Source organism: Arachis hypogaea, chromosome 11 (assembly GCF_003086295.3).
Source record: "Arachis hypogaea cultivar Tifrunner chromosome 11, arahy.Tifrunner.gnm2.J5K5, whole genome shotgun sequence".
Classification (NCBI taxonomy): Eukaryota; Viridiplantae; Streptophyta; class Magnoliopsida; order Fabales; family Fabaceae; genus Arachis; species Arachis hypogaea.
In genome coordinates, this window is record NC_092046.1 from 118,356,911 (window position 1) to 118,377,939 (window position 21,029).

The following is a 21,029-nucleotide window of genomic DNA, read 5'->3' on the forward strand; positions in this document are numbered from 1 at the left end:
TTGTCATTTGGGTAAAATCGAAATCTATAAATTTGATCGTTGCTGGTTATTACCAATTAGTAGTAAGAATTTCACAGTAGAGTTGAGACATTGATAGAGTATTGATTTTCCTTTTTTGACAAGATTGTTCCCCTTTTTCATTAATGCTAAAAGACTTGGCAAATCCATTGATAAAATAAAAATGAGACAACTGCTGATGTTGAGAGCTTATTAGTTGATGTATATTATAGAATATTGAAGAATGCAAGGGAATTTATGACTTCAATAATAGCAGATAACGTATTACCAAACAAGAGTACTAGGTTTTCTTCTTCCGTGCATGTCGGACCAAATCACCAAAACTACTCATCATCATCACACAACTAGATTCGCTTGTTTTCTAACTTCATGTTGAGAAAGGAAACACATTAATAGCAAAAATAAGAACTTAACAAGTGTAGGTTGAATAAGTTATACTTACTTTAGGATTTAATTACTCTTTTCTTTATACTTTATTTTTATAATTTTAGAATTTAATTTTGATGCACCAATTAGAATTGTTAGTGTAAAGCAGTATTAATGTTACGTTCTTATTTGATTTTCAAAGGGAGAAATCACTTCTGTTCATCACTACCATGAATATATAACATTACATCAAGTGAATATGCTTTCTATCATTCTTCATGCCCAAGAAACAGGATCACACTACACAAAACATATTAAAAGCAACAAGAAAAATGAAATCTGCAGAAACTGGTATATAGAGAAGTTACGGCATGCATGAGATGGAGAAGTAGAAGGAGAAGGAGCCTCTGTTGTTGCCTTTTCCTGGGAGCAAGTGTAACTGCAGCGACTCGGACGAACAACTCTGTAGACGCCTTCGCTCGCAAGGATATACACGTCTTTGTTGTTGTCTTCTCCAAATGAGTAGATGTAGCCTAGCGCTGGGAGGGAGGTTCCAGGCACAGGATCACATTTGATAGGAGAATCATGTGAACAGCTGAAGGGGATTCTGCTTTTGCTGAAGTTTCCACTGTTTACAGGATCTTCTGTTGCTTCCCACACTGCAACTGAATATAGATCAGCATACAGGTACCTGAAATTCAGATTTTAGTGAGAAACTGCGCAGATAATATTACAAAGACCGACATTATTCCAATCCAGAAAATACTCGAGCCTCAATTTAGTTCTTGAAGTTTCAATTGTCTTAATTTAGTCCCTAAACTTTTCAAATTTTAATCACGTTAATCCCTGCGATGGTTTCCTTCACAGAGTCAATTGAAAAGTTTAGAGATTAAATTGAAGCAATTGAAACTTCAGAGACTACACTGAGTATTTTCTCTATTTCAAATTTTAGGGTTACAAATTTATATTCTAAATGTGGTCTAATTTGTTAATATAAAAATTAATTTGGATGATATTATTAATTAATAAATAACTATCATCTGATCAATTATATTGGAAGTTAATAGTTAAATTATTTATTTCTTATTCGATAGAGAGAATGTATAATATTTGGGTCTCCAATTTAGACTATCATAAACATTCTGATTCCATCTCGAATGATGATTGACGAATTAGAAGTTCCCAAATTAGATCGAGAACAAGAATAAGGGTAGACAAGCGTGTACAATTTTTTTTAACTCGATATTACTAGAAAGGCAATTATATACCTAACACTCAATCATGCTAAATTATGTGTAATTGTTATCAGTTGAAGGGCATCAATGCAAATAATGAGAAGCTTGTGAATACCTTCCATACATGCAAGGATCAGTGTTAGATCGATACATATAACCCCCAATGATGCATGCTGACCCTTCATTCTTGTTAACCTCCGAATGGTTGTATCCAAGTATTGGCATAATTGGATTTATGGAGTCTTTGGAGGTATTGCCTCCAGGTGATTCATTAGGGGTGAATGGATAGGGACCCTCATAAACACGCCAGCCATAGTTTCCACCTTTTGTGATGAGATCCACTTCCTCATAAAGATCCTGCAAATATCACTGATGTAATTCACAACATTCCTCAGGTTGTTATTGTGATTATCTTTCAATTTTTATACAAGTACAGAGTCATCAAGACAATAGACTTGTGCTTTCTTGAATGCTCTTTTTCTTGGTGCACGCATCAATAATACGTAGAAATTCTGTATGGAATTTAATAAATATAAACTAGACATGTAAACTTGACTAAAGAAAGAGAAAAACCACACTTTAAAAATTAGTTGTGAGAGAAAAGAACTACTCTCCTTAAAAACAACATCATGTATTCCATAATACCCGAAGTGAGACTTTGGGCACCCTATAATACCCAAGTTCCTAACAATACACCGTCCCTGTAAAGCCGACGTCCACAATGACTTCCCTTTATCAACACTGACCCAGCGATAGCCACTTCACTACCAGTTATGACATTCACCTTAGTCCTGCTTATAAGTAGCCCTTTCCATGGCTGACAACCAAGGCTTGGATACCACTATTAAGTATCTAAGGGAAGTAGAAAACCACCCTTTAAAAGCTAGCTATTAGGGAAAAAGAATCCCTCTCCTTAAATACAATATCAAGCATTCCATATTACCGGATTTGAGACTTGGAGCACCCCATAATACCCAAGTCCCTAACATCCTTCTAAGGTGAAGAATTCATATACCTGTCCAGCATCTCCACAGAAAAAGTAGGAAGGTCTTTCTGAATCAAAACTGCATCGCCATGGAGTTTTTAATCCCAAGGCCCATATTTCAGCCTGTGAACCATTGTCTTGGCTGAATGGATTGTCCTTAGGAATGGAATAGCTACCCCAAAGACCTTGTTTGCTAATTTCGGCTGCACCTGAAAGATAACAATAGATGCTTATCAAGAGTGGGGAAAAAAACTATAATTTTTTATGCACTGAGATTGTATGACTTGAGTAGCGAGTGCTCAAGTTGAACACTTTAGCTAACAACAATCATGACAATACAAGATTGAAATGTCTGTATAAAACTTTTTACAATATCAAGACATATAATTTAACACCTGTATATGGTTAACTAGGGACGGATTACTTAGTTCTGCTACAAGTTTCCTTACAAACCAATCCATTACATTAGGATATCAATGGAGTTAACTCTCACTTGGGATGTTGTCTATATCAAGCCTCATAATCTTCCCAAGCAATGATTTCTTGTTTTGAGCAAAGTTGTATGGATCACCAGTGCCTGAACCATCTCCCATCATGAAGTACAAGTACCCATCATTAGGTCCAAAGAGAATCTGACCTCCATTCTCAGTATTAGAAGGCAACCCCATGGTAAATATCCTTCTCACCTCTGTTGGTTTAGCACTTACAGCCTGAAAATTCAATAACATCTTAATACTTTAATTTAGTCCTATTAATCATGACATTGCATTAAATGAATAATTCTTGGAAGCTCATGGAGGAAATGACCACTAAAACTCTTATCTGTTTTGACATTTTCTTATTAATTATCGGCACATTACATAACACGCTGCATAAACACCTAAGAATTTCTCAAATTAAACTCATTATAGAAACTACTTTTGTGTGTGTAGAGATCAGTACCGATGAAGGCTGAGACGCGGTACCATTAGCAGTATATTCAGCAACAACAGCTTGGTATTGGCAGGGTTGTGCACCACTACTACCTGTGCCTATCTTTGAAGGATCACAATTAACATTTGAGTTACAAGAACATATTCCATTACAACCAGACCACTTATCTTTGTCACAGGTGAATGAGGCGAAGAACCGGCCATTTTCTGCGAATTTCGGATGGAATGCCATTCCCATCATTCCAAGTTTAGCATCACTATAAACCATATCAGTTAGATCAACAAAGGGACTTGACTCATCAAGCTGCAATTTTCCTCCTGATCCATCAGCAGGAATAGTTGCTAACCAAACTTGTCCCTTCTGATTCGAGAAGAATGCACGGTTCGTGCCATCTGGATGAGCAACCATGTTGAGATAGGATCCATTGCCAATTTTTTCAAGGCACAAGCCATGTGGAGGACTAATAGGAGCTTCTGAGTCAGTGTTCTTTAATGCAACAGGTTCTCCTTCAAAGCATACAGATTCACTAGTGGAGGATCCACCAAATGCAGTACAAAAATCTGTTTTCGACTGCCATTGATCTGTGAGTTTACTTGGATTGCTTTTAGATGGTGTTCTCCCTGCTTGGCCTTGTAATGAAGGCGAAAATGGCGAGTTCTTTATTGACACAGATTGACATGATTCCCATACTTGAGAGCAGAAGTCTTCCACTGCTACTGCCTTTGACTGGGAGGAATTGGATGCAATGGTGGAATTGCAGAGCAAGGGAACTGATCGGGGCGTCGATTGAACTGTAAACAGCTCGGCCGAATACGGATCACACCTCTAAAAAAAATAAATTAAGTTACAATGAAAGGAACTGCATAGAGACAAGTTATGAGTTTACAGGACAAAGAACTTCTAACATTGAAAATTATGCAAATAATCCACAAAGAAATAGTTTGTTCCTAGACTTTTGAAAACTATGCTTCATCTATGTTGAGGAATTGAGCGAGGCTTGAGACTCAAAACTTTCAAATATGAACATGTGAGTATGTGACTAGATAAATATTTAATTATTTTATGGCATAAAGTATGGAATAAAATTGGTCACTATTACTGGTTAGTCAACAAATTACTTGCAATATGCAGATTTTTCAAGCAATCAAATTTTCAAGATTCATAAAGAGATAACATTATTATCTTAAATCTTAATGGCATAACTCAACCAAGTGTAACCCATTAACTAAGGGGAAAAGATTTTGTTACTTCTTCACTTCTCTGGTTCCTTTTTCATAGACACCTCAACTTTACCGCACAATTGTTGGTGTTGGGAAGAACAGAACCTTACCGCACAAAGTATCGATTTCAGAGCTGAGGCACAGGTAGTATCAGAGATGTTCATAAGCTGGAATTGTTTCTGAATTTGTGTATCTTCTGTGGAGTTGCAGCAAGTGCTTCCATTGTAAGGACAAAATTCAAGTGTGCTATTGAGGATGAAAGGTGCACCTACACCAAACAAAAACAATATTAAGAAAAACAAAAGCATATGCATACGAAAAAATGGCAAAAGAAGGAAGGACGAACATACTTGAGTCAACGCATAAAGGAAGTGAAGTTGATGAATCCAAAAACAGTAAGAAGCAACAAAAGATAAAGTTGATGGAAATTAGAACACCCTTCATGATACCAAACCAGTTGAAACTGAAAGCTAAAACTACAAGATCGAAGAATATCAAATCTAATTCAACTTTAACATTGTTTAACTCTAAGGAGCATTAGTAGTAGTAGGAGTGGTAGGGTTGAAAACATTATTCTACCCAAAAATAAAAATAAAAATAAAACAGCTTTCTGAAAGTGTTGAATTTTCTTCCTTCTGCTCTCTGTGTGTCTGTCTCTTTCTTTGGACTTTGAAATCTTCTTCTAAATCAGTCACTTTGTCTCTTCTTTTTTTGTTTTGTTCAAGCATCAACTTTCACAGTCACATGAAAGCTACTTGAAAAAAGACGGTCAAAAAACACTCGCCTCAATTTTCAGAGTAGTTGTTGCGTTCATTTATTTTAGGCTTGTAGGCTATGGCTTCATAATTCATATTCATCATAAATAAAATCATCAAATATATAATCATGGCAGTTGAAGATGATGATGATAAAGGCATCAAGTTGGAGATGTCTATGGGCAGCAGTTGACTTTTTTATCTGCCTCAATGAAAATAAAGCCAGCATCTAGAAAACAATTTGGGGGTGCTTGTCCATCTTGGTTGTTGCTTGGTTCATTGTGGGGTATATATATATATATTTAAGCTTAATTAGCAGTCAACTTCTTTTGGTCAATATCAATTAATTTTTAAATTATTTTTATTTTAAATTCTAAATCTTTTAAAATTAGGGGTAAAAATAATTTTATAATAAAAAATTTACTAGTATTAACTAATTAAAAGTTAATTTTTTATATTTATTTGATATTATTTTACTTGTAGACACTAAAAAAGAGATCATTTATTAACTCAATTAAGGATAAACCGATAACCCAATAGAAAAGCATGTTGTACATTTTGCTAGGTAATTTGTTGGATAGTTTTATTGTACCATTTGAATTTTACCAAACTAATTTAATTTTTTATAAATGTCGATTTAATTTTATTTCTTATAAATGTTCGAATCATGATAAATAAAAAAATAATTTTGATCGTTCAATTACATTCGTTTTATTTATCGACGATTTATACTATTAATGTAACATTACGTAATTAAATGTACATGTAAAATTATTTTAAATTAAATATGTAATTAAATAAAATTAAAAGTAATGACCCAAATCAGTTTATGAGATTTTTAAAATTTGGACATTTTAGTCTTTCAAATTTTAAAATAGACAAAATAATCTCCAACATTTATTTTTGTTAGATAATACAATTTTTCTCTATTTGTTATTAGCGGTGATTACTGATCATAAAATGTTTATTCGCACACGTGGCCGTTAAGTGTCCATGTGTGCAATCTAGACAAATCAGTCCTGAGAATGAAGTATAAAACAGTTTCATAAAGTTTAAAAAATTTCGAAATAGTCTCCAAAAAATTAAAAAAATCTTAAAATAGTCCCTAAAAAAAATTTTAAAATCTAAAATACTCCCTTTGAATTATTTATGTATAATTATTTTTTAATTGATAAATTTTAATTTCTAAAATTTTTTATCTATTTATCTCTAATTTGATTATTCATATATACAAAAAAAATTATACATTTTCAAATCCTAAATTATAAATTAATTTTAAAGTTTTTCAAAAGATTAATTTAAAATAATTAAATAAACTCATCTTTATTTTTAATCATGTAAAATATTAATTTAATTGCAAGTACCATATTCTATGATCATTCTTTAATAATGAAGAACATAATGAGTTTGTGAAAATTTTTTACTTAACATAAAAATTTTCATATAAATAATTGAGAATATTTGTGCAAATGCTTATGAAGGTAATACTTTGAAACTTGCATGCAATGCAAACTAAGTCACCTATGAATGATGATTTACAAAATCTCAATACAATGTGAAAACTTCTAATACTTGTAACACTTGAAGAAGAAATGTCTCGACCAATTTAAGTATTTTGTTTATGTTTTTTTTTTTTTAAAGTTTTGAAATCTACTAGTTATAAAGTTGCATAAAATAGACTTGCAGTTAAAAATGTGCTACTACAATTAATTGTTATATAAAAAATAAATTTTTTCACTTGTAAATATTTTTTTCTAAAATTATTTAGTGTCAATATCTTAGGAGTTTAGGTATATAAATAATGACCTTTATAATGCAACAACTTCTTAGATTTAGTTGTTATTATTATGGTTTTTACATCACCTAAATATAGGTATCATATATTAATGATTAAATAATGTTATTTTTTATGATATTTTGGAGTTAATGAATAAAATTATCTTTTAGTTTAAATTATGTTATTTTTTGTATTTTTTATTTATTATATATATTTTCAATAATATTTTATTATTTTAATTAATAAAAATATTATAAGGCATTTATTTTTGAAAAAAAATTAAAAATATTCAAAAAAATGTTTTAAAATTTTACAGGATTGTTTTGAGATTTTTCAAATTTTTTAGAGACTATTTCGTGCTTTACTTTGGAAACTGATTTGTCCAACTTACACACGTGAACACTTAACGGCCACGTGTGCGAATTAACGAAAATAAATGTTGGGACTGATTTGTGTATTTTAAACTTTGAGAAACTAAAGTAATCGATTTCAAAAATTTCAGGGATTAATTTGGGTAATTACTAATTACTCTTAAATTAAAAAAAATTGTATTATTGTGGGGCGGTGTAGTGCTGTGTTCATGACAGTGGTATTATTCACTTGGGATTACAAATCTTCTAATAAATAAAATAACAGACAGAAGACAAAGTAGTTAGGCAAGGATGATAATCAGCAAATAAAAATATATAGTGATTAGTGTGATATTATAGTTGAATCCGAAAGCGAACTTCTTCACTTGATTAGAATCACATGCTCATTGTTGTCTTCATCCCTTCAATTAAATTATGAAGTAATAAAATAGTGTCTGGTCAAGGTAAACCAATCAACCATAGCAGATGTATTGAAGAATATTCCTGGAACCAGGGAGGTGTGAGATAGGGGAACTTAGAGCCTGAAACGTTGATCGAAAACTTAGTCCGAAACATGTTGTTTGTTTTTAGGGCTACGAAAGTAAAGAAGCAAAATTAAGTGCCAAATATTATTCTCATATTATCCACAAAAGAAAAAGAGATGCACATCAAGCATAGAGAACTGCCAAATATTATTCTCATCATAGTCTTTTTCATGTTAGAATTTGAGGATTCATGAATGAAAGAATTTATCCTCCACCATGTATGTCAATCATTTTTGTAGCAGTTAAAGGAATAAAAAACAAATAAAAGTAACCTACAAGAATGAATAATTGGTAAAAGATCGAAAGTGAGTAACAATATTTGTGTCCAAAATTTGGACAATTCCAGTAGTACTTTAAAATGGCTTATTTGGATTGCAATTATGTACAAGTTCTATTCAGATTTTAAAAGAAATATTCCAGTAATACTCAAATCTCCACGAGAAATGGGAATTAGCAAAGATGGATCAAGACAGGAACAGGCAAAACACAAGTGAGAATCAAGGATACTTGTAGTTTGACACAAATCTAGCCATATGTTTTCCCGAATATTTTCTTTTTCTTTTTCTATTTTTAAAATTATGAAAGGCAATTTTTTAACAATGTATCAGCACATCGTTAAGACAATATTTTATACTATTGTTTCATCTAATTTCAACTTGAATAGCTATTAGGTGCTAGTTGCAGAAAAAAAGATCACTTGGGAGTCGCAAAAGTACAAGGATATTTGCAAGGTGTTAATTTAGACTGTATCATCAATAATAAAAAAATGAGCTGGGTCTCAAGATTTTGAACACTTTTTAGAAGGCAAATTTCCCTGTGCATAATCCTCATCCCATATGCAGCTTCGCCATCTACAATGATCTCAACCATCAAGTGCACCAAGGGCTTTCATGTCCTCCAAGAAAGCTGTGTATGAATCATCGATGCTCTGTGCTTTTGGAGCTGACGACGATGAACTCACTGACTCTGGTTTTACAATAGTTGGTGGCCCTGAGACTGTCCTAGAGGTTGATATTGTCGGTTTCGGTTTGGATTTTGCCACTGCATTCTCTCTTCTAACCCGAACAGATGCAGGAATCTACCCAAAAACAAATCAAGGTCTGAATCAGAGAAATAATATATATGAAAATGAGAGAGAACATTATGCAAGTAATGCCAATTTAAGTGTCAAGACATAAACTACTTAGGACAACTTGGCTTATTTAACAACTAGAAGGAAATTGTCTCTACTGAGATAGTTGTCACAGAGAAAACGACTTGATTGTATCCCATCATTAATCATAATTGTAAGCAAGTTATTTAAGTCTATAATTCTAAATCTATTTGAATGACCACTTCCATAACTTTTCCTTGTCCCACTCAACTCAAATTGTCAGGCTACCCTCCATTAATCAAACTCTTCTTACTAAGACTTCTACAGGTCTTATCCTCACATAACCAAACCACCTTAAGCATAATCTTATAGTTATCACCTCCTACATACTTCCTTAACACACTAATAATTGCATACCTAATGTATGTGCACTTACTCAAAATCCCTCACTTAACCCTATGTAGTGATATCCTCATTCCAGAGTATTTAAATTTTACGATAAAATATATGCAGATGTAAAACAAGCATTTCATGGATATATGGAGAATAAAGAGGTGCAAAGCATCCCATATTACACGGAGTCTAGCAAAGAGGAGCCGCATCCAAAGGGTGTAATTTTAAAATTTAAAAAATAAAATAATATCAACCTACCATAGCTGTAAGTTCTGGTGTGTGCTGAGCTAATGGCCTTTTAACAACAGTAGATGCAGCAGATTTAACATAAGATGGTTTTTGAGGAGGAGGAGGTGGTGGAGGTAGCCTAAAAGCCATTTGATCATCATCTTGGAAGCTTGGAGGAGGACCAGGAGGAAGTGGTGGTCTCATCATTGGAGGAGGCCCAGGTGGAGGACCATATGGGGGCCTAGGCATCATTGGGACCATCATTCCAGGAGGTGGTGCCTGACCAGGAAGTCCAGCCACTGGTAAAGGAGGCCTCATATCAGGTGGTGGTGGGGGTGGTGGAAAACGGGATATTCCAGGAGGCAAAACATCGGCCTGCAAAGTTGGAACTAACGTGGATCCTGGAACAGGAGGTTGTTGCCTTGGAGGAGGAGGCCCAGGAACCATTTTTGGGATCTCATGGCTTGGCAGAGAATTCGTATTATCAGTGGTAGCTAAAGCACCATCAGACTTTTGTGGCATCCGATTCGGCAGAGGGGGTGGAGGGAGCTGCATCTACATTTTAGAAAGGATGTCACTGTATTAGAAGAATTGGGTTAGGAGAATAATACCAATTCATGGGCTTTAAATTTAAAGCAATCAAATGTGGCACAAAATCATACTCATCATCAACCTTTTCTTTAACTTTTTAAGTCTTAACCAGGATGATTTCCAAGCAATAACCATTTCAAAATATGCATAAGGAGTACAGCCTATGTTCTGAAACATTTACATAAAAATATTGGGGCCAAAATGGTATAAACCTAAGATTTTACTCCAACACTATAAATCATATGCATTGATCTGACTTCACTATTTTTTAACATAAAAATATAATATATAATTGTTCTTTAGATTCATTTATTCTTCTCCTGGATTTTAAGAAATACAGGAGGCCCTGTATCTGCCAAATCATTTCAGATAAATGCTTCTTAGCTTTCCATTAATCTATAGTTCCTTTTCTATAATATTGTTTTAGATTATAGTTTCATGCCATTATAGATAAAAACATAAGCCTACCTGACCAGTCTCCTTAGAAGGCAAATCATCTGCAGATGAAGATTGGTTTCGCTCTTCACCTCCACTAGTGCCAGGTGGCGGTGGCTGAGACTGTGGTAGGGGTGGAGGTGGAGGGGGTATCGGGTGATTTGCAACTTGGTCTTTAGGTGGAGGACCAGGAGGTGGAGGTGGCAAAGGAGGTGGTGGTAATGATGTAGGTCCAGCAGTAGCAGGCTTCGGAGGCATGGGTGGTGGTGGAGGCAAAGGCAAAGATGCCGCAGGTAAAGCAGTGCCCTCGGCCAAACTTGAACTGCCAGCTTCAGGCAGTGGGGGTGGCGGCGGAGGTGGAGGTACAGTTAACATATCATCCCCTGACTCTGCTGCTGATGATGATGCAGCAGTACTCGATGAAGCACCAGATAAGGGAATTCTGGGACCTGAGAGCTCAGCACAAAGAGCCGGATCAGGCAACTAACAGCACATATTCATGATTTTAACAAAAATGAAAGGAAGCTCAACATACCTATAGACGATTTAAACATGGGAGGTTTCCCAGGTGGGGGAGCCCCTGTAGGGTTTAATGTTGGATGGTAATAAACGGAATCCTGTAAAAAAAATAATTAATTACTTAATAACTCAAAACTCTTAACTATATGCTAGTTTAGTTCTGTATGGTGAGAAAAATAAATAAATAAGCGAAACAAAACAAGACATGCAACCCAGAAACAACTCTAAATCCTACCTCAGGCTTTGGGTGTTTAACTCTCTCTTCTTCTTCTGCAGTTGTTCTTCTTCGGGGAGGCCCTAAATGACTGCCAAAAAGGCATTCTAGAATGTATAAACTAACAAAGAAAAAAGTGGGTCAAAAGGTTGCTTTTAAGCAATGGAGAAATCCCTCACCTGAACATAACAGGAGTCTCACCCTTCTCCTTCATTTTATCTTCATATTCCTAGTTAAGAAAGAAATCGGTTTTAGATCAATACATCATAAAAAGTAATAATTTACAGAAACTATTTATAGAAAAGATTAGCATACAACTGTGTGGAGTGACTTCTGAGTGTAAATTTAACTAAGGTCAGTTTCTGCTAATGGTGCAACATCATACTCAGGTAACGAATATTCCATAAAGCTTTACTTCTGCCTTTCACAACACAGTGCGGTCAATGTACTAAGTCAATCTGATGTTTAAATTTAACAATGACTCCCTACAGTCTTTGATTTAGTAGAAACAAAAAGACAGATTTTAACTACCAACATAGTTGAACATACAAGCTTTTATTTTGGACCTAGAAAATATCAATTAAAACTCACATAGAGGGGCATGAAAGTAAAGATGTGTTTTTAACCATGATGAAGAAACAGATAAAATCAACTTGGAAATTGGCCTCAGAGTGCCAGAGATCAACTATCACAGTTATATGTTCTCCATTTTTGTTTTTCGTAAAAAGGAAATAATTGTGTGCAGCATACAACTGAATTTCAATAAGGAAAGAAATATTTAACAATAAAGTGAAATGGTCCAAGAAAAAGAAAAGCACGGTATATTATTACCCTCCTCTTCTTTAGGACAAGGTTAAGTGTATCTTGTAGTTGTCTCTTCTTGTGCTTTCTTGCCTTATCCAAAGCACCATCAGCCTCTGCACCAACAATATACAATAAATTTGAATAGGTCAAAGTTCTAGACGACACCTAACTTTGTTAAAGCAGTATATGCCAAGAAATTAATCTAGTGAATAAAAGCAGAAGCTGTCAAATTGAGTAGGAAACGAGAGCAATAAAGAATTAATACGCCAACATCCCCCCCCCCCCCCCCAAACAATAAAAATGTCAAAAGATAAAGCAAAAAGAAGAGGTACATGCAAATGATCCACAGTTTTCTGAGCATAACTCACGAAACCATACAAAGCATTATCACACTGCACACCACAGGCCTAAACAAATGCACTGACTTTGAGGTACTTATGTTTTCAGACACGTAAAGTTTCACACTTGATTTACATAATTGTATGCATAATCGGGAATGGATCCTCTCAAATTTTTTTCCAATTGAAAGAGTAAAATGTGATCTCTAATCCTTCAATATTTTCTCCTTCCTGTTTTCTCTTGGTTCCACCAATAAAATGTATGGTGAGAGATCACACTATATCCCCTCAAGTGAAAAAAAAAAATTGAAAGGATCCATTCCCTGCATAAACTGCTATACAACTGTCAAAGTTTCATATTGCAATTGAAATCTCTATATACAAGTGAACATCCATAGTTCTTTGCCCGCCCTTCACTGAGACAGATAACATAATTCCTCCATTGAGAATCAAACAAGCTTCCCAAGATAACCACTAATTTGGCGGCAATTTGAAAGAATTTATGCTCACAAACTTACTGAACTCTATTTTCTTTAACTTCATGTAAATCTTGTCCTGTTAACTAGTTCTAATTATCAGAAGATGATCATGATTCTTGAAGAAATCTCAATTCTCGGCAGATATTACAAGTCACTACAAATTGGTTTTCACTATTGGACATGATAAGAGATTCATGCATTCTATAGCAAAACATATGATCAATTAATACTTTCATGATGACGACAATAACAATAATAATAAAACAATAACAACAACAACAAATAAATAAAAGAAAGTGGTGTGGGAAAGCTCAAGACTTGACATACTCATCATTTCCAAGTTCTCAATCTGTTTCTTCAGCTGTTCAGGATCTTTCTTAAGAATTCCCACTTCCCTCACCTTCTTCCTTTCCTTCTTATTCTGTAAAGAAAAAACAAAAGAACAAATAACTATAAACTAAATTAAAATAAATAATTAAGCAAGAACTTCGTAATAACAAAAATCTCAGTAGATAAAGCTGGGTTTCATTGAAGCAGCTACTAGGGTTAAAAAGAAAAACCCCTATGTCTATCATCATAATTTCCCTTTCAATTTGTACAGCGGCTACTTGCATTATAGTTTTTCAATTAATTAGGGTACATATTGAAAAAGAAAATTATGAGAAAAGAGTGAAGAATTACCCTTTTCAATTCCTTCTTGCGAAGCTCCTTTCGATAAGCATCGGTGGGATTCATGACCTTGCCACCCTTCGTGGTCTTCATTTTTTCTTATTTTTCAATTCTAAAGCTCAAAACCTCTTTCCCCCTTCTTTTCTACCTCTCTCAAGAATAAGCTCCTTGATTATCGTTAATTAACCTCGTCGTTTCGTTCCTACTGCAATTTCAATCAAACTAGTGAGGAGGAGGAGAACCGATAAACGACAAACGGGGAGTAAAACGGCGAGTTCATATGAGGTTATGGCTTACGATCCATTCACGCATTCGCACTCTTCCGGATTCTTTTTTTCTATTCTCTAACACTGCTTTGCGTTCCTCTCCGTTTGTTTCCGATGCACCGATTTCGATTACAGCCTTTTTTCAAAAGAAATATAAATAAATAAAAATAAATGAAATAAGTTTTGCAATATTTCTTGATGAACGGCCCATTGCACCTTTTTCCACCTCTTCTTGGGCTTTTATATGGGGCTCCATTTAGGATGCTGTATACGCAGATCATCTAGAGCTTCGTAGCTCAACTAGGGCCCTGATTGGTAACCTAACCCGGTAGGGTAACAGGCTTTCAGTCCGATCCATGGGATCGAGCCAAATTTAATAACAATGGAACGAATTGAGGCTTTTTTACATTTTTAACAAGGTGAAGTGGGATTGAGGTTGATTTCTACCTCTATAGATTTGAGTTGGTTGATAGAGAATTGGACAAGTGTTTTAAAAAGGACAATTTCTGCTCTCATTACAAAACTGGTTCAGAGATCTTTCCTGTTTTTTTTTTTTTTGGTGACTAGAGATCTTTCCTGTTGAATATATTTTATTTTGGTGATTATTATAAAAAACTGTATACTACACATGATAAAATTTTAGGGTAAAGTATACTTTTTGTCCCTGAAGTTTGACAAAAGTTTTAAAAAGAAATAACATTTACTCTTCAATAAATCTTGAATTCTCACCATAACATTACTCATATTAGGTGTTTCTTTCATTTTTCATTTTCAGAGTGTATTTTACTGCCCCTTAACTAATTTTTTTGCAACGTTTTTACTTATTCTCTCATATATATATATATATGATAATATATTTTAAATACATACTGTAACAAACTATCATTAATATATTCAGGCATTCAGTTAAAATATGCAGTTTGTTAGAATTAATTATTGTACCATATTATTTTTAATATTTTTCAAATAAAAATATAATGATATGAACCTCGTTATTCCTTCGCCTTGTGAGTGAATTATAATCTATAAGGATAATTAATTATTTTATATTAATTTATTTTTGTTTACTTTTTAGTTGATATGATTAATCATTATATATGTGTTTTGATTTTCTGTTTGGCTAATAGTTATTTTTTTAGTTAGAATGAATATAAAAAATTAAAAATACACCTGCTTAAACTGAAGTACAGAACTAAAAATAGGTCATTTTTTATATAATAATATCCAAAAAAAAAAATCAACTTATACGGAAGTCTTTAATTATCTCAGTTTAATTAATAATAACATAAATTATTATTCATTCGAACATTTCCTTCATCATGTGCACGAGCTCTACAATAAGAGCAAAATTTATCCTTTTTTAAGATACTTGTCTAACTCTTCGTCAACCAACTCAAATTTATAGGTGTAAAAATTAACTTTCATTTATACCGTAGACTTTACCATTTAACAAACTACAAGTAAATCACAAGTTACTATTATTTAGAAAGAAAAGGTGAATCCAATCATTTAATGCGATTCAAGTTTGTTTTAACAAAAATAATGAATGTAAATTTCATCAAGAGTAAGTATTTTAAAACACGTAAATCTACCTTCGACACTAAAATTTAAGAATAAATTGAGAGATTTTTTTGTTATCAATGCAATTTATATATTAGTAACTATAAATTTTAGTAAAGTTTCATTATCTTGGTATGATTTAGGTTCATTTCACTTTCAGTTCTGCTCATAAATTGAGTGCGCAGACGAAGATAGAGGTACATTTTCATAAATAATTTTGTCAGGTCAACTATAGTATCTGCCAATTACAAAAGATCCAATAACACAAAAAAAAAAGCATTCCACAATATTATATGAATCTAATCCTGCTTTAATTTTTTCCTATTGCTCACTGTAAAAATAAAAAACCAACTGCACATCCCACTCTTCCGTTTTTCTCGCATTCCCACTCACGTCGTTCACCCTGCCGTCTTCCTCTTCCGCTCCAATCACGTTGTCGCGCAACCCCACAATCAGTGTCAATCATCCGCTCATCGCCGCAACTACCACGACGCCAACGAAGGAAACCAATTGATCCCCCTTCACGTCATCGCGTCGCCCAACGCCGCCATCAAACCGATGTCATAATTCGTCCGCCTCAGCAAAAAGCCGCTAAGACGATGTCCATAACGCTATGAAGAGATCTCCAGATGGCACCCATTGTGCCGCGCCAAATCACGTCATCGACCGGCCTCCATCCACGCAATTCATTCGCCATGAAAGATGGACAAAGAACTCTCTCACTACCAATTGCAATAGATACCATGAGTAGGTAACTGTGGGATGTTTCTTTTATTAAACATGAGATTTTTTTGTTCGATCGAATGTTTTTTTTTAAAAAACTTGGAATGTTTCTATTGTTAATCTTAGAAAGTTTTTTTTTTGTTAAACTTGGGATGTTTCTTTTGTTAGATGCAGGTCAGCCTGGCGCAGCGTACAGAGGAGTAGCGGCGGAGGGTACAGCGGCAGCGCGACAGATAGTTGAAGACGAGGTACCAGCTACGTGATGAGAGGGGACTTCAAGTTGACGAAGCGATTACGCGATGATAATCAGTGGAGGGTTATGTTTTGCTAATCCTAATTTGGTGGCACTAATCCTAATTATTTAAAATTCTATTTTTTTAAATTCAAAATTCTATTTTTTTAATAAGTTGTTCAAGTTGGATAATAATCTAGTTGGTCTTATATACTTTTTTTGTGCATAAATACATCATGTGTTAATATTTTATTTTATCTTTATTATTTTATGAGAAAAAATATCGGAAAATTATTTTATTCTCGAGCACCACAATAAAAAAAATTTGAGAAGTGCTAAAGGAACAACATTTAGTAGCAAAAAATCTAATAGGAATTTCTACTAATTCCTCTCCATTTTCATAGATCTATAAAATAATATTATGCTAACATTAGATTATTTTGGTTAGAAGTTTTTTCAATCTTATATAAAGTAAACTCCCATCGTATTTAAGTAAGATATATCATAACTTTTGATGTAAAATAATGGCAAAATGCAAATTTTATTTCATTACAAAACTAATTTTTTAAAAAATCGCACAGTCAAACTATTTGTCAAAGTTGAGGAAACACTTGTGAGTTCTGGAAGATCCATACCAAAAAAAATTATCATTTCTACTGGTAAATGTTTAGAACGTTGAAAAAATCTCTTTCTCTACTACACACCTCTTTTCATTTTGCTTCGTCGTTATTGCAACTAACAAACCAGAAGTAGCACCAGTTGCAATGGCTTGTGGAGGAAGAGGAGATAGGAATTGATAATAATAAAAAGGAAAAAGAACAAATTAGTCCTTGACCTCTTAAATCGTGGACACATTCGTCCCTCAAGATCTAAAAATACAAAAACGCCCCCTCACTATTCAAAATGTGTGACGGATCGATCCTTCCGTGCAAAATGCTCTCCGAGACGTAACGGAGAGGGGTGATGTGTCGCTGAATTGGCGTGTGTTGGGCCTATGTATCAACACGGTACCGTTGAGAAAGTTTGGTGTGGCCGTTTTGGAAAAAGTCTTGGACAATTAGGTCCTTATGAGGTAAAACGGAAACGTTTTGAGAACATTGAGTTTCAACATAATTCCAAAGAAGCCCATATGAATCACACACAATTCCAAAGAAGCCCCAGCGCACATATGTATGATCTTTTTCCTCCAAAAAAAAAAAAACGATTGATCTTCTTCCCTTCGTCGTTTTCGTGTAACATTGCACCGGTGAAGCTTCGTTGGTGGAGTTTTGGTTGTCATCTGTACTGGTAAGTACCCTTATTATGACACTGAATGGGATTGTTACTTTCGAACGTTATCTGCTATGCATGTCGTGGGTTAGGGTTTAGGTGTAATGTAGTGTTGGGAAAGGCATGGGTTGTGTGGGATTTAGGTGAAAGGTAGTTGTGTATTTGCTAATGCTTAGTGCTAATCGTTGAGTCAAACAATGCTGCAAATGGTAGATATTTTCGTGGTTCCTGTTTTTCATCACGGGGGCTACTTTCAAAGGGCCCCGACTGGTGAATCAGTTTACCTGGATGGTAAGGTTGAGAGGTTCCCACTAATAGACCTGGATTTTGTAAATTTTGGTGACTTGATAACATTGTTCAAAGGACTGGGATATCAATCATACAAGGAGGCATACTGGTATGATCCAAAGAGCAAGGATATAGAGTCAGGGCTGCATGTTCTGAGGGGAGATGCAGGCATCAACCAGATGCACCAGGCAAAGATGAGAAACAAAGATATTGATGAGTTCTACATATTTTTTTATCATCCTATTGATGACCCGGAGGCTGTAGATTGTGCTGGTAAGGAAAACAAAGAGGTAGAGGAAGGTGGTGTTCGTGTCGAGGTGGATGAATTGGATCAGTCGTTGATGGAGCACGATAGTTACGAGAGCCAGAGGATGAGGCGTATGCACCTCCACCTCCCGGTAACGAAAGTAACAGTGAGAGTGGGGAAGATGTTGTCAGTGGGTCTATGTCTCACAGAGGGAAAAGGAAACAAGTACCTCATTCCTCTAAGAGAACCCCTCAGCCAAGTAAGCAATCCAAGAAGCAAGCTCGATACATGTCTCAGAGAACAAGGTCTGGTGCAAGAAAGAAAGAGTCTGCCCATGAGCCCGAGGCAGGTGGGTGATGAGCGGATAATTTATACGCTTTTTGGCATTGTTTTTACATAGTTTTTAGTATGATTTAGTTAGTTTTTAGTATATTTTTATTAGTTTTTAAATAAAAATCACATTTCTAGACTTTACTATGAGTTTGTGTGTTTTTCTGTGATTTTAGGTAATTTCTGGCTGAAATTGAGGGACCTGAGCAAAAATCTGATTCAGGCTGAAAAAGGACTGCAGATGTTGTTGGATTCTGACCTCTCTGCACTCAAAGTAGATTTTCTGGAGCTACAGAACTCCAAATGGAGCGCTCTCAATTGCGTTGCAAAGTAGACATCCAGGGCTTTCCAGAAATATATAATAGTCCATACTTTGCCTGAGTTTAGATAACGCAAACTGGCGTTTAACACCAGTTCTATGCTGCATTCTGGAGTTAAACGCCAGAAACAGGTTGCAAAGTGGAGTTAAACGCCAGAAACAGGTTACAAACTGGCGTTCAACTCCAAGAGAAGCCTCTACACGTGTAAAGATCAATGCTCAGCCCAAGCACACACCAAATTGGCCCCGGAAGTAGCTTTCTGCATCATTTACTTATCTCTGTAAACCCTAGTAACTAGTTTAGTATAAATAGGACTTTTTACTATTGTATTTACATCTTTAGTTTCATCTTTAGATCACGTTTGGGGGCTGGCCTCTCGGCCATGCCTGGACCTTCATCACTTATGTATTTTCAATGGTAGAGTTTTTACACACCATAGATTAAGGTGTGGAGCTCTACTGTTCCTCATGGATTAATGCAAAGTACTATTATTTTTCTATTCAATACAAACTTATTCCGCTTCTAAGATATTCATTCACACTTCAATGTAAATGTGATGATCATGACAATCATCATCATTCCCAACTTATGAACGCGTACCTGACAACCACTTCCGTTCTACCTTAGATTGAATGGGTATCTCTTGGATATCTAATACAGGGGACCGAGTCCGAGATATTAGAATCTTCGTGGTATAAGTTAGAACCCGTGGATGGCCATTCCTGAGATCTGGAAAGTCTAAACCTTGTCTGTGGTATTCCGAGTAGGATCTGGGATGGGATGGCTGTGACAAGCTTCAAACTCACGAGTGCTGGGCGTAGTGACATACGCAAAAGGATCAATAGATCCTATTCCAGTATGATCGAGAACCGACAGATGAATAGCCGTGCTGTGACAGAGCATCTTGGACCATTTTCACTGAGAGGATGGGACGTAACTATTGATAATGGTGATGCCCTACATAAAGCTTGCCATGGAAAGGAGTAGGAATGATTGGATGAAGACAGCAGGAAAGCAGAGGGTCAGGAGGAACGAAAGCATCTCCATACGCTTTTCTAAAATTCTCACCAATGAATTGCATAAGTATCTCTATCCTAGTTATATTTTATTTATCTTTTACTTATCAATTCATAAAACCATTTGAATCCGCCTGACTGAGATTTACAAGGTGACCATAGCTTGCTTCAAGCCGACAATCTCCGTGGGATCGACCCTTACTCACGTAAGGTTTATTACTTAGACGACCCAGTGCACTTGCTGGTTAGTTGTGCGGAATTGTGACTAAGTGTGATTCACGTTTGAGAGCACCAAGCCATTGGCGCCATTGTTGAATATCACGATTTCGCATACCAAGTTTTTGGCACTGTTGCCGGGGATTGTTCGAGTTTGGACAACTGACGGTTCATCTTGTTGCTCAGATTAGGCAACTTTATTTTAATTTTAACCTTTTTGTTTTTATTATTCTTATTTTCGAAAAAAATCACAAAAAAATAATAATATATTTTTATTCAAAAATGTTTAAGAATGAATTCTAGTGTTTCATGAAGCACGTTGAAGCCTGGCTGGCTGTAAAGCCATGTCTAATTCATTTGGACCGAGGCTTCCACTTATCAGCATATGAAGTTGGATGAAGTATCAGCTGTTGTATGACTGATTCGTATCTGCTGAAGCTTGGCTGGCCATTGGCCATGTCTAGTGTTTTGGACTGGAGCTTTCACTGAAAGCTTGGCTGGCTAGTAAGCCATGTCTAATTCCTGGACTGGAGCTTTAGACTAACATTGCAAGATTCCTAGAATTCCTATTAAAAATTTTGAAATCCTTATTTCCTTTTCCAATTAATTTTTAAA

At 34.9% G+C, this 21,029-nt stretch overlaps 2 protein-coding genes across 2 annotated transcripts; both read right to left on the bottom strand.

Moving 5' to 3' along the window:
- Positions 1–536: 536 nt before the first annotated feature.
- On the bottom strand, positions 537–5,790 carry LOC112722434 (HIPL1 protein). The gene is made up of 7 exons (XM_025773446.3): positions 5,108–5,790; positions 4,868–5,025; positions 3,547–4,362; positions 3,098–3,314; positions 2,635–2,813; positions 1,735–1,976; positions 537–1,075 (listed from the first exon to the last, which is right to left on the bottom strand). The coding sequence occupies exons 1-7, from the start codon at positions 5,199–5,201 to the stop codon at positions 685–687; spliced, it is 2,097 nt and encodes a 698-aa protein (XP_025629231.1). The 5' UTR covers positions 5,202–5,790; the 3' UTR covers positions 537–684.
- A 3,072-nt stretch (positions 5,791–8,862) lies between these two features.
- On the bottom strand, positions 8,863–14,485 carry LOC112722435 (protein EARLY FLOWERING 5). Its single transcript, XM_025773448.3, has 10 exons — positions 14,245–14,485; positions 13,960–14,152; positions 13,606–13,699; positions 12,489–12,574; positions 11,837–11,886; positions 11,679–11,748; positions 11,460–11,541; positions 10,958–11,373; positions 9,929–10,453; positions 8,863–9,262 (listed from the first exon to the last, which is right to left on the bottom strand). The coding sequence occupies exons 2-10, from the start codon at positions 14,038–14,040 to the stop codon at positions 9,047–9,049; spliced, it is 1,620 nt and encodes a 539-aa protein (XP_025629233.1). The 5' UTR covers positions 14,041–14,152; positions 14,245–14,485; the 3' UTR covers positions 8,863–9,046.
- Between the last annotated feature and the right edge of the window lie 6,544 nt (positions 14,486–21,029).

What these genes read in the sequence shown, in the direction of transcription:
- LOC112722434 (XM_025773446.3), bottom strand. Translation starts at nt 5,201, where the DNA reads ATGAAGGGTGTTCTAATTTCCATCAACTTTATCTTTTGTTGCTTCTTA. An exon ending in TCTGTGGAGATGCTGGACAG is followed by an intron (nt 1,977 to 2,634) that starts GTATATGAATTC and finishes TGATATTTGCAG; the next exon opens with GATCTTTATGAGGAAGTGGA. An exon ending in GATCCTTGCATGTATGGAAG is followed by an intron (nt 1,076 to 1,734) that starts GTATTCACAAGC and finishes TCTGAATTTCAG; the next exon opens with GTACCTGTATGCTGATCTAT.
- LOC112722435 (XM_025773448.3), bottom strand. Translation starts at nt 14,040, where the DNA reads ATGAAGACCACGAAGGGTGGCAAGGTCATGAATCCCACCGATGCTTAT. An exon ending in GAGACTCCTGTTATGTTCAG is followed by an intron (nt 11,749 to 11,836) that starts GTGAGGGATTTC and finishes CCTTTTTGGCAG; the next exon opens with TCATTTAGGGCCTCCCCGAA. An exon ending in CACCAGAACTTACAGCTATG is followed by an intron (nt 9,263 to 9,928) that starts GTAGGTTGATAT and finishes GTTTTTGGGTAG; the next exon opens with ATTCCTGCATCTGTTCGGGT.